At 37.0% G+C, this 14,017-nt stretch overlaps 1 protein-coding gene across 2 annotated transcripts in view; it reads left to right on the top strand.

The window, feature by feature from the left end:
• Window positions 1–14,017, top strand: part of PARN (poly(A)-specific ribonuclease) — a 59,639-nt gene that overhangs the window by 19,079 nt on the left and 26,543 nt on the right. For both annotated transcript variants that reach the window (XM_061473235.1, XM_061473236.1), the window contains 2 exons: window positions 5,053–5,108; window positions 8,946–9,032. In XM_061473235.1, the coding sequence (XP_061329219.1) occupies window positions 5,053–5,108; window positions 8,946–9,032 (143 nt within the window). The remainder of the gene's footprint in view (window positions 1–5,052; window positions 5,109–8,945; window positions 9,033–14,017) is intronic.

The raw sequence follows: 14,017 nt of genomic DNA, 5'->3' as shown, positions 1-14,017 counted from the left end.
TTTCTTAAACAAGATCTGAAAATTACTGTTTACCAGAAAAAATGAAAGGCTATTTGTTCTGTGTCTATGCAGAACTTGTAGCTTCTTGTTTCAGAAAAGCTAGGTATTATTTTTAAGTCATGGAAACTTGGAAGACTTGCCATGTCTTTCTTTCACATGATCTTAGAAGCTTTGCCATAGTCTTAACTAACATCTGCCACCTCAGTTCAGTCAGAGCTTGGAGATGAGACTGTCTCACTTTTTCCTTACAAGTGGGCAGGCCAAGGCTTGTATTTTTAAAGCTTTTTTATTCTTTTTTTTTTTTTTAATGCAGAATAACAAACCAGAATAAAACAACTCCATTTATTTCATCACTGAAAGAAAAATGAAGTACATGTCAAAAATTAGAGCTGTTAGATACTTAACTGAGCAAGACTTTTGCTCTGTTCAGTATGTCCTTGCAGATCAGATCGCTATTTCCAGCATTTGGTCTGTTTAGCACCTCTAAGTAGCATCTGGGGCTTGTGTGATTTATATAGTTACCCTAAGGTCCCTAGTAAGGATGTTGCTTCTGGGGCTTTTTTGCAGGTATGCTCTGGGCTGCCAGCTAGCTTCCTGCTACATGTAGTTTTCTCTGGTTTGTGGTTTAGAAGCTTTCCCTAGCTGAGCATCCTCTCTTCCTCTTGGGGAGAAAAAAAACTATCTTCCTCCTTCCTCCAGAAGTTCTACCTGATCCTGGGGACAGCAGTCAGAACAAGGAAACCTTTTCCTTTTTGCTGTAGTCATGTTCTTCAAGCAAAACCCAAACTACAACATGCAAACTGTAAGCTAAACAAATGAAAGTTATACTATCTGTCACAAAAGTTTTTCCTGAAAGAAGCTGAACAGAGTAGTTTATTACAAGGCAATTATTTAGAAACAGTGTTCTCAGTTGAAAGTGTTCTTTATAGCAGACCACTTTATGATTCTTTGGGTTGCTTCTAAAGTCTTAATGCCAAGATCTCTGAATATTAGGTGTTAATATTTAAATACAGTTTAAAGATTAAACTTTTATATGATTGGTGTGACTGATCGGATTTTGAAAATGTTTTCTGTTTGAATAGACTTGTCGCTAATATGAATAGAGGGAGGAAATTTAAAACTGAAAGAATCAAGCTTTGTTTTTTACAAATTTAGCCTTCAAAGCAAAGTACTACTTTTTTTCAGTAATTATTTTGATCTCTGTGTCAGCAAAGTTATGAAACTTCCTGACTTGCTATTCCAGAGTGGTGGCCGGTGTATAGGTTAATGTTCATATAGGTTAATGATGAATGTAAAATCTCCAGTTTTAACTTCTTGCAGAGTAGAACTGATTAAAAACAGACTTTGCCTTAGGGTTGTTTGGCTCTTTCAGGCATAATGCACTAAGTTGTATGATAAACAACTCAATAATGCAAGCATTCCAGAGATACATTTCTGTAATCTTTATGCTTCATTGTATATACAGTATCTTTGAAAAATCATGTTCACGTGAACAGTCTGCTGTGAGTAATCCTTGATGAACGCTTACAATCTATATTGTAATAACTCTTATGCGTGTAAATTAGATGCTATATATTGTGTAATATATTTTTGAGTTGATTTGGAGTTTTTGACCTGCTTTGTTTAGAGCAGCATCTCTTCCCTTCTTCTACCTCCCCATCCCCACCTGCAAGACTCTCCCAAACTTTTAATGACAACTTTGTTTTGAATCTCTTTGGGTTGTTTGAATATGGTGGTTTGAGGGGAGGTGTGGGGTGGGGTTATTTATTTTTTTGATGTAGCTGAAGGCAGGGGGTGAAAGAGGCGTAGAGAAATGAGAACATCAGAACAGCATGCTAGTCTGTAGAAATATAAATTACTTTAGATTCTTATTTTCATATAAATGGATTTCAGAAACCAAAATCTGTGGATATAACTTGGTTTTGTGCTATATTTCTGGAAAATGTCTCACCAGGGAGCTAGGTTCTTTCCTTCTCCCTTGGCTTTTCTCTATTAGTTTTATTTCTTTGCAAACCCACTGCAAAGGAACATCAGTGTGCTTTTCTGCCATTTGACCAGTAACTTCTCAGTCATAGTGTAGGAGTAAACAATTACTGTGCTTGTGCTTTCAGGCACTTGTGGCCATACTGAGTGCTGAGCTGGCTTGGTGAACTGATCTGGGCTTTTTTCAGCTGTTTCTCTACGCAGTTCACAGCAACCCTGTGTTTATCACGCCGCTGTGAGAACTCATTCTAGCTCAGTGCAGATGAAGAATGTTGACTACTTGAGACTATGTATGCATTGCTGTGAAGTGACACGGTCATAGTCTTGCTTTCCTTATGTTCCTTGACTTGCCGCAGAAAAATTGGTCTTCCAAGTGGCTGTCTTGCAATACCTCCATGTTCCTAGGATATTGCTGCATATTGAGAAACAGACCTCTGTCCTCTGACCATGTGAACTGGCTGGAGCTCTAAACAATGTAGGAGATAACATTTCCTTAGCTTGGTCAGTATAACTGTTAAGTAATTGTAAATTAATGTAGTGTGAAAGCATGTCCTACAACTACATGAATCTGGCCAATTTAGTATATGCTAGGGTTCATGTTGTCATACAGAACGACTTGTTAGTGTAAATTTTCTGCAGAGAGGTGAGGGGTCTTACAGTTGTAATTATGCATTATGCTGCTGCTCAGTGTTCATAATCTATGTGGTGTAAGTTAGTGCTACAAGAGGCAGTTACTGCTGTAACATACTTTAAGTGCACTTAGTATTAAAATCGGTATTTATACCATCTGTTTAGGGAGTGTGTGTTTATGTATGTGCTGTTGAGAGGCATAGAGGATAAAACCCTGATCTGAATTAATCTCCAGTATATGCATTTTTTTTTCTGGCATAAGTGTTCTTGCTGTTGGCCACCATATTGCTTTCCTCAGCATGATAAAACCTGAGAGAGTGCAGCTTCACTAGTACTCTCCCCAGAAGTTTTTGTTGTTTTTTATTAAACTTCATCCTTATTTTTTATGAAAACCTAGGAAACTAATCATTTGAGTAAGAAGTAGCTGGTTTCAAGAATTCTTTGAAAGCTAATTCTTCAGATAGCTCAACTTAAACCAAAGTTGCCTTTTTGTTTTGTTTGTTAAACTTCTGTTATCCTGAGTGGATGATGGAGAGCTAGTGAAGACTAAAGTGCTTTTACTGACTAACTGAAATACTGTGTATTTTGGCTGTGCTTAAGCTATGCCTATCCACTTCACTGGAGTCTGAAGGCAGCTGTGGCTCCTACTAACAGTGACATTGACATTATTTCAGATAAAGAAATGAGCACAAATCATAGGTAATAAATGAAACTGAGTATCTTTGGACAGTCTGAAGTGACGTCCAGCTTACTAGTGGAGTATAGATCCCAGACCTGCAACTTCCTTTCTGTCCAGCTAGGCACTCTGTCATGGTGGTATGAGCCTGCCTGTCTCCCACCAGAGATGGAATGTAGTGACATCCCTTCTGTTCTTGGAACATGTGTCACATACTCCCTCTTTGTCTCCTCCTTCCCTTTTATCTCATGAAAGATACCCTTATGGCCCGATCACTCTGTCTCCTCTCTGTTTTCTGGGTGGATGGCTTGTTTGTTTCTTTTTTGAGCAATAGCACTGCATGTGCTGTCAGGATTACTGCAGATACCTAGCAGATGTTGAAGTAAGGATATTTTTTTCTCTGTTTCCTGGTGGAAGCTGTGTTCTGAAGCTAGCTGTGTTCTCAAAATGTCACTCCTGTCCTGTTAAACAGATAGCTATAATGAAACCAAGGCTATAGGAGTATGAAACCTAAAGTTAAACGTAAGAAGAAACTCTGGCTCTTTTTTAAAATATCTTCATAACTCGGTCTTATGCTGGAATTGTTGAAGTTTCTAAAGGTAATTGATGCTGATGTTTCTAATTTTTACTGGTAAAATTCCTTTTAGGTTCTGCAGTGCTCAGGTGGACACAGTGTATCATGTCTTCCCTGAGACTCAGGAAGAGAAGTTAGGTGGGGCAGTGTATCATAACTAGAGCCAGTTTTCTGAAAACCCTCTGGCTCAAATGTGAACCTGTCATATAGTATATTTGCTCCCCAGTGTGTGTTATATTTTTTTCTCCCGAGTAATTATAGTAAAGTTTATCAACTGTATTCCAGTAGATTTTCCAGTGGTACCAGCAGCCGTAAGAACATATTACTCAAACTCTTAAAAACTAATAGTCAGTGTGGTGTGACATAAAGACTCTTTAGGGAATTGCAGATCAGTCTGTACACTTGAAATGTTTTCATCCATCAGCTGTTTCTATAAAATTATGTAGTTTAATATTGTAACTGTATAAGCATTTTAGAAGCTTTTTGAACTTTTTGTAGAAAAGTTATTTCAGCCCTCGCTTGAACACTGTGCAGAGCAAATGTTTTGTAGCAGCGATGTGGCATCTATACCCATAAGTAGCCTAAAATGCTGTCATCTTGTTTTGGAGGGAAATAGTTTTCAGAGCTGAATATGAATTCTTATTGAAAGCATTTCTTCAATGTGTCGATAAACTCTGTTACATATTAAAGGGCAAAAGACTCATCCTGGGTATCTCCAGTGAGTTGTTGTGATGGCTTTTGCAGCTTTAGGGTTTCAAGATCCATTCTCCCTAAAGCATGATGCCGTGCTCAGAAAATGGGGAAGTGTACATGTATTTAGAATGACAGCTTTTGCACATTCCACACCCTGTAACTGGCTTTTACTGTGCAGATCTGCTGCTTTCTAAATGTTCGTTTCCCCCCTTACTTTAATTGTTTTCAGTAGTAACAGTTGGGGGTTCTTTATTGTTGTTTTGTTGAATAAGTAAAATTAACTAGCATGATGCCAAGTAACTTTTTGAATCTGGATTGTTAGATAATGTATCCGACATAATTGAAGCATCTGTGTGTTTTAATACAGCTCAAGATATGGTTGGGATGAGTAATTCTGCTTCTTCAGAAGCAACATCTAAAAAACTATAAAAAAGACATTTTAATAAAAGGTCTTTAGGCAGAAATTTGCTAATGGTGCTTTTCCATTTTACTTCAGGCTATTTCTTATGAGAGTAATGGACATACCGTATCTCAATTTGGAAGGACCAGACTGTAAGTAGCTTATTTACTACTGGAAATATTTTTACGTTTCAGGTTATTTCAGGTTACAGACCTGGGGCTGTAGAAAGTTGCTAAGACATTAAAATGAAAACATATTTTACTAATATAAAGGTCCTTACTGTTACGGGATGTCACACTGTGAGGGGAAGAACTTCAGATGACTGTTACCAGTTATGTCTTAACATAGAAAAATGTAAAGCTCTGGAGGTCAGTCTAGTCCCTGACCAGATGAAAGCTTAATTTTGCACTGTGAAATCAGATACACAAGTGTCTTTAAGTGATACCCATCTGGAAGCAATATTAATGTGAAGACATTTTCAACTCCATGCATCTGAAAAAGTCTGGAAGATGACCCTTTATTAGATGCTAGTTTAGTAGGAACAGAATGCAGTTCTAGAAAGATGAAATTAACTACTGGAGAGGAAAAGGTGTGTTCTAAGGGCATATATTTAGTTTTTAAACGTAGTTAGGTGATCCGATCACTGAGCTCTGGCTCTGCAGATCTGTTGGGATGGTTATCTAATTATGTTTGATACTGACTGCAAGAATGGATAAATACTTTGGGTCATTGAGAGAATGCCAAAGCTACTAAGCTGTAAAGATGTTACTTCCACTTGCTAGCCAACTTACAGGATTGCGTTGATACTTTGCCAAGAAAAGTTGCCAGAGAAGACTCTGCCTCTGAAAGTCTGTCTCTTTCATCTGAAAGCCACTCCTTTAGAGCAGACCAAATCTGATGTTACAGCAGAATCTGAGGCATGGAGGCTTTCTAAGCTTCAAAACGGAAAGTGCATCTAGGGTGGCGTGTTTGGCTGGCTGCTTTAGAAATTTTTATTGCTGTTCTGAAATTTAAATGCTGCTGTAGTACTAAATATGTGAAAGTGACTTTCATTATAGTCTTTTGTTACTGTGTATGAAAAACTCTTAAAAAAAATGCAGTTGTTGCAGAAAATGACTGCAAAGCAGGATATGAATCAGCTGTTTCTCACCTGAGTAGGTAGAAGGTATAAATGTTTAACAGAGGATTCAAAGTTGTATGAAGATAGTAAGAATAAACTGATACTGAAGGGTCTGGAGTAGTTTCTTCTCCCTAATCAATAGAAAAAAGGCTATTACAACATCTCAAACTGGTCTTGTTACAGTTCTTTACTACTGCATTGGAAATACCTTGAATTGCTAACTGTTCAATAAGCGATACATTAATGAATTGTTCACTGGCTTGTTAAGATAACTTGCGGGGTTTTGGTGTTTGTCTTGTGTAGAGCCAAAAAAAGAAATCTGATGCTTAGAAAAATGTTCTGTCCTTTTTGGTTTTGAAGTAGCAACTTTAAAGAACAGGACTTGACCTGTACTTGTGAAGGGATTACTTGCTTTAGCTACTTGGGTCTCCATCCACTCTGATGCTCAGATGTTCATGCAAACCTGTAAGTTGTTATCAGGAAGTTTATGATAAACTCATGCTAGTGCAGCTTGTTTTGAGCAAAACAGATTGATGCACTTAAAAGCAAGTCACAAGTGGCTGGAGGGTGGCAGCTGTAAGAGGCTGTTTAATCTGGAAAATACTGAATTCCTGTATTTTCCTGTATTTCCTATATTCGGGTCTACAATATAAATTTTATTTTAGCTGGTATGATCAGACAGATGAAAAATTCACCCTTTTATAAGCTGTCCGGGTTCTCCTGGCCAACTGATCAGACACCATGTTACAACTCGCCGCAAAGTCATGTTCTGGGCTTTTTTTGCAACTGAAAAACTAGGTTCTTATGTGGAGCAAGACAACTACTTACTCTAAACAAAACTTAGGAAGCTTATTTTTCCCTGACTTCATTAATCACTTGGTATTTCAGTTATGAGATGCTGAGTTACAATTAGTATTTTTATTGTTAGTACATGCATAATGGCACTTCTGTGAAGATTTATTTTAATACTATAATTGAGTTCATGGTGCAGTCTTTGTTAGAAGATAGATGCATTTTGAAATCTCTGTCCTATTTTTATGACATGTTTTGGTTAGAAGTTTTAGAAGGCTTGATGTCACTGTTGTGTTCTGTTGAGGTTATGTAAGATGTTAAAAAATTATTTGGGAATAAAATATCTGTTGAACCTTTGGGCAGGGGTGGGAAGCCTTAAAACCAAAGCACATAAAAAGCTGTTCTGTCTGTTCAGGAAACACTGTAGCTGTTGAAAGCTAAAGTTCTCAAGTTCATGCAAAAATGAAGTCTTATTTGTGGAATAGTTATGTCTAGAAACATACATGCTTTCTACTATAAAACACATACAGGCTGAGGACACTATCACTTACTGTAATTACTAGCCATAACTAAATTGTAGTAATTGCCTATGCTTCCCTGTATTTATGAAATTAACAATGCACAAGGCTTTCGTCAGAAAACAGTGCAAAGTTGCATCTTAACCAAATGCAGCAAAAAGACAGCAGGTTTGTCCTTGTATAATGAAGTCAAATACCCATGAAAGCCAGATGTAGCAAGTGGTTGATGGTCTGATTTTGGAAATGTACTCCATGAATGAGATACACATTGAAAAAAATCTCTTATTTTGATGCTGAAAGCTAAGGATAAGCTAAGGATAGCAGAAACCAGAAAAGTTTGTATCACAAAAGAATTCAGGAGGCTAATTCACTAAGATGAAAGTCAGTTCCTATATATATCTACACCCAAAGAAGAGAGAAGCTCTTCATCTGAGTGTTTCCATGCGGTCAAGTTAAAATCTGAACATAAAAAACTGGATGTAGTTAACCCTTGAGTTACCTTTACTAAACTGGAGCAGTAAATCTAAAGTGGAACACTCCTCTTTAGTGGTTCAGCTTCTGTCTAATATGAAAATGTAAAATAGCTAGGGAAGATCTTCATTGTGTCATGCATAAAAACTAAATCTCTGGAGAGGCTCAATAAGTGATATGTAAATAGCTTCATATGAAAATTGAAAATATTTCAATATCTTTGCACCTTGAACTATACTATTCCTCGTTTCTTTTTTAGATAGGGTAGGAATTCACAGATGCAAAAGATCAGGTGCCTAGTGAAAGGAACTTCATCCACATGTATGTTGTAGTGATTTCTTATGTGTACAAACAGTCTTCACTGGATGAGGCCGAAGGTCTGTCTTGTTGAGTAGCCTGCCCCTGATGATGAGATGATGACCAAAACCATGTGTAGGGGGAGGTGTGTAAAAGTAAGGCAGATGTGTAGTGATAGTATCTGCTGTGCTCTTACCTTGTCCAGCAGTTGGATTGTCTCTCAAATTCATAAAGCTCTGAATAACTTTCAGGGTACACTGAAGACTTCTTTTGCACATCTTCTTTAGATGTTGGCTTTTATACACTGTTCTTTTTCTTTGTGTAGTTGTTAATAAAAACTCCCTGTCAGTCTGTCAGTATGTCTGTTCTAGCTTGTACCTCATATTGTATGAAAACTGAACATTGTTTCAGAATAAGTCTTTTAATGACAGAAAAATGACAACATTGAATTATTGCTAAAAGATCTCCAAAGCTAGAGCTGGATCATAAAGAGGCTGTTGAATTGTTCTGTTGTTTTTTTTATTCTGTCCTTGAACTTGGTAGTATAACTGTATGTAATGCTGTTTCAGTTTGTTATACATGTGAATTTGTGGCATCTACTATGCCTATTTCATGCATAATTGCAGGCACATTTTTGTTGATGTCTGATGTAGTTTCATAGAGCTTGGCCTCTTTTATTTAAAAAAATAAAGAGGACCAATAAAAAAGCTACATAGTGGATAACTTTTGTAGGATATTCTGTAGGTACTAGTAGTGACTGTTGCATTTACAAATGCTTTTTTGTTTCACAGTGCAGCCAAAACGAGATCATGTTCTTCATGTTACTTTTCCCAAAGAGTGGAAGACTAGTGACCTTTACCAGCTTTTCAGTGCCTTTGGTGAGTTTTGCAGTCTGTCCTTCCTTGTACATTATTTTTCCCCTCTGTCATTAGCAAGTACCTCTGGTTTTGCTTGTGCATCTGTGGTTTCAGACTTATTCCTAGTATAGGTAATGGTGCATCACCTTTTGTAATTTTTGAATGATGTCCTGGAGATTTTCTTTGTAATGCTGTGTGGAAAATGTCTGCCTTACTTAACTGCTCTTTAGAAATCTTTTTATGTGATGCTTGTTGAATATAATGAACCTTTAATAATTTTATTTACAACCTCTCCTGGGAGAAGGCAGGAGTTTGTATAGATGGGTAAAGGGAATGGGGATTGGTGTGAAAGGCAGATGGAGGCTTTAGGAATAAGGTCCATCCTGCAGTCTGGGTAAAGGCAGACACTAGCTTACAAGTCTAGGCAAGCAAGCTTGAAAAATAGCTTGCTTAAAAAATTTCAAGATTGTGAAAACCATTCAAATCAAAAGAAACAAGAAAAAAGCTATCTTATAGTTAGTAGTCCTGTTGTTCCTTTACTAAGTATTAGTATAGAATGTAAGGATATGGAGATCCTAATTAAGTGATATCCTAACTCTTGCAGCAGAAAGGAGTGGTTATGCTTTGCATCTGTGGCTCAGAATAAGAATGATCTTTCATAGAGCCCTATGGTTTCCAGGTTTTGATTCCTGCATAAGGTACTGCTTCAAGAGATCTGTTGGGCTTCCAAATAAGTCTTAAGTTTTTTTTGGGGGGGTGCTTCTTTTTTTTTTTTTTTTTTTTTAAGAGGTAGCTTCTATTTCTGAAGCCATTTAATGTAAACCAAAAGTTACTAAAATATTTTTTCATTATTTTCCAGAAATACTTGCTTGCAATACTTACTAAAGTAGCTTATTGTTTCATCTAATAGACATTTATATATCTTGTCTTCCTCAAATTCCCAAAGGATTTTAATGGGAAATTGCTTAAAAAAACCCAACTGTTTATCAAATAGCTTTCCTGGGAGAGATCGGTTTCTTATTTTCTCATTTAAAGAAGTAAAATCTTTGCTTTACATTACATAAGTCTTGACAGCTCCCTATTTGTAAAAATTTTCTGCTTGGCAGTATAGTTTCCCCTTTTTCCTGCTCCCAGTCTTACTTAAAGTTCCAGTACTGGTTTTATCCACTGACATATAATTACTGTAAAACCTGCATATTTTTACATGTGTTTTTAAGCAGATAAGTGACAGGTTGGTGTTCTCTATGATGAAATGGACTTTTTCTCTTTTGGAGACAAGCAAGTGAAAGGGTGTCTGTTTAGCTAGTACTTGATCAGTGTATTGTTGTTTCAAAGTAATGTGCCAGACTTCATGACTTAAGTAGAGTTTATAGTGTGGCAAATGGATTTGGAGCAAACCTGAACCTGACCTCCACTGAAATAATCATTGTAGTATCTCTAACGACTTCTAGTCACCAGTAAAAGGATGAAGTCCCTCAGTGTACTCAGTCTTGTCATTCCTTGCTTGCTGTGGGTCACCATGCTGGTTTATGGGATAATGCTGCTCTTCTCCTCTTCACCTGGAAATGTGACTTGGTAGTCTGTGAAGGGTTTTTGGACCTGTATAAAATTCACCCAATTCCTTCTGACTTTTTGATCTGTACTGGAGCATGATGCCAGTATAATGCTGGGTAGGACTTAATATTCCTGATTGTAGAATGTTACTGAGATTATTATAGAGTTGCCATCAGAGGGGTAAGAAAAAATTGGATATTGTTTCTATAGGCTTTTAAAGACTCAGATATGTCATTGTTCTTTATCAGCTCCTCCGCTTTGTGTGCAAGGCAAGCGCAGGTCACTAGCGCCAGGGGGCAGACTTACATATCCCAAAATACTCAGTTGTAATCTCCCATGAAGCTTCTGATGAAAGCAGTGAGACAGCTGAAGGGGCTGCGGTGTCAGACTCGGAACTGGTTTACCTTTGCTGCTCTAGAAGGGGTGTTCATGATTCTAAAGTCTTTCAGTGCTGCACACATACCAAGTGGACACCTGTTCATGCAAGATGTTTTCATAGTCTCGTTGGTTAGTGTAGTTTCACTGTACAAGTACTTGCAGTGCTGTGCAGTGACTTATAACACTTTAGATTCTTCTATTTATGTAGTTCATTTGGTCATGCTGATGTGAAATACGAAGGTATTAAAATAGTATTCGCTGGAATACAGCTTTTGTGTATAGCCTTCACTTCTGTATAAAAGAATATTGGGTGACATGGTTTAATGTGTGGTGTCCCTGCCCATGGCAGGGGGTTGGAACTAGATGATCTTAAGGTCTTTTCCAACCCCAGCTACTCTGGGATGTGTTTGATGGGCTTTGATTAAAACAGCACACTGTGAAAGTATTATAGAAACTGCTGCTTACAAAGTTTGAGTGGCTGGAGTCACTGATGTAGTTCGTGGAGCCATAGTGATCTTGAAGATGCATGTATTACTTTTAAAATGTAACTAGTCCTTTCTATGTTTAAATCTTGTTTAATAGTCCAGGCTGCTATACAAGTGAGTTTTAACTGACTCTGAATGCATTTTTGAGATCCACTTACACATTCCATACACTGACATCTGCTTCTGCTAACCGCTGCACCGCAAAATTACTGCTGATAAAAAAAAGTGGACCTTGAAAAATGACCCTTTCAAAGGTGACAGTGTTATTCTGAGTTCGTTTTCATATAGATGTGAGCTTTGACTGTTGGGTTTTTGTTTTTTTTTTTTGTCTGTATGTGTGTGGGGGGATTTGGTTGGTTTTTGGTTGGTTTTTTTTTTGACTCTTTTGTTGTTGTGGGGTTTTAAAAACTTTAATCCTATTTTTCTCTACGCATTTCTGGCCTTTCCTCCTCCTTCTTATGCCAGTGTTTCCTTCATCTGTTCTTGCTTTCTTTGTACCCTGTCTTCCTGCCAGAAAGGTGGAAGCTTTGTTAACCCTTCTCAGTTATTCACTAGGAAAATGTCATGTTTAATATATGCTTCGAGCCTTACTCATAGAATAAAAGGTTCAGCTATATACATTGTCTGATGCAGAGTGCAGAAACTGTTAGCAGTTCTATCATAGTGTCAATGTAGTCAAGTTTCCTTTCTTTTTAATTCTAAGAAAAAAAAAAGGAATATATAAGTAAACTTTTTTTGGTTAAATGAAGGCGTGTATAGTCCTAGTATGTATCCTAAATGCTTAATTGCCAGTAACAGTTTAGGAAATGTGTTAAGAACAGAGCCAAAGTAAAAGAACTTTTCTGCCTTCCAGCAATCTGTAACCTGGGCACTCATGAGCTAGAGGTCATACTTGCATTTTTTAGTTTGAGCTTTCCCCGGCTTTCTGAGGATTCTGTGTGGTTCTTTATCCCATGTATATTTTTGTCATCTGCAGCACTTGGTTGCAGTTCCCTACCTGCAATTAAGCATTATGTGATTTTTTTTTTTTTTTTTTTTAACTGTGTATTTTATGTTTCTTAGTTGTTTTATAATGAAATAGTGAATCCTCTCTGTACATCTTTCTTGTAATTTCTATTCTTATATCTTCCCCTTAGATATTCCTTAGAACTCTTTTGAAGGCTGAGTCGCAGTTTACTTGGTCTCTGATATGGAAGTCATCTGCTCCTAATTGAGTGAAGATGTTTTATTTCACTTGATAATCTTTTAATTGACTTTTTTTTTTTTTCTTTTAGCAAGGCACATTGCTTGACATTGCATGTAGTAGCAGACAGACAAGGGGTCATATGGGATAGCAGTGGTGTTCTTCAAAGTAATTGAAGACATTTTATCTGTTCTAGAATTGTAGAGAGAGAAATCTTCAGTTTGTTTCTTTAGAGCTGGCATTCTGTTCCGTTGCTGTATGTGATTGGTTTGGATCAGCCTTGCAGTGAGCTGGCATGTGTTGATGTTGATTGCTAAATACTGTATTTCAAGTGCAGATGCATTTGCTTTTCAGATCTTTATTGCCCTTTCACCATACTTTTGAAATGCACAATATTTATTGAATGCTTAGCAGTATTGCTGAATGATCTAATTTATTAATCGCCTCTTAAATTCATTAATAATAATGAAATGTTACATAGTCTGAAAAGAGTATCTTGAAGTGTGGAGAACTGCATAAGAGCATTTTTTTTCAGTTCTCTTCAGAATGCAGCTTAGTGTCCACTCTTTAATGTTTGACTTGTTATTAAAATAATACATTTTAAATGTATGAACCTGAGTGTAAAGGTAACAGATGTGGGCAGGTATTGGAACCCTTACTTATTTAAAATGCTAAAGTAATTTAGAGTTCAGCAGCCTTTCTGCAGCAGTGAATAAATATCTGATACTGAAATGATGTGCCATCAATGGGTTGGGTTTTTACTTACTTCTTTTTAATTGGCACTTGGTGAAAATATGAGCACTGAAGTCCACTTGGGCAGTAGCTGAACTCCTGAAGGAGATTTTAGTCCATCATTAACTGTCTTTGATATTTTACACTAAGGGCACAATAAGAATTTTTTTTTCAGGAGAAGTTTTCTTCTCTTTTGGTCTGTTCAGGGTGGATATGGAAAAAATTAACTGTATATGTAGGAAAGGTACAGAATCAGGACAGCACTTCCCCATTGAAGAATTACATAAGAGTCTGGTCTCAGATGTCTCAAGTGATCGCTTAGAAAATTTTGTCATTAGTAATGCAGAAAAGAAGGACTTGATACACAAAAAAAAATCAGAGCAAAAACTTGTCAATGCACTTGGAACAGTGTTAAATTGTTCCATAATTTCTAATATTGAAAGGAAGTTCAGTGTTGGGGTCCTACCAAATGCCCTGTGATTTTTGGGTTGTAATCATAAATCAGCTTGGGCTTCTCCTGTGTTGTGAAGTGTTAAGTGTCCTTCTAAAAGGCTGTTATCTCTACAGCAAAGACCCTTACCCTAAAGGCAGCAGAGATCTATGTTCTTCAAAGACTGAATTATTAGAAATTGAATTTTATTTGCCCTACAAGTGTAGGCTCTTCTTAAGAGCAG

This window comes from Pezoporus flaviventris, unplaced genomic scaffold (genome assembly GCF_033815535.1).
Source record: "Pezoporus flaviventris isolate CSIRO_AGI_PZ_B2104156 unplaced genomic scaffold, CSIRO_AGI_Pfla_v1 ptg000078l, whole genome shotgun sequence".
Taxonomy (NCBI): Eukaryota; Metazoa; Chordata; class Aves; order Psittaciformes; family Psittacidae; genus Pezoporus; species Pezoporus flaviventris.
This window is presented reverse-complemented; position numbering and strand designations above follow the sequence as displayed.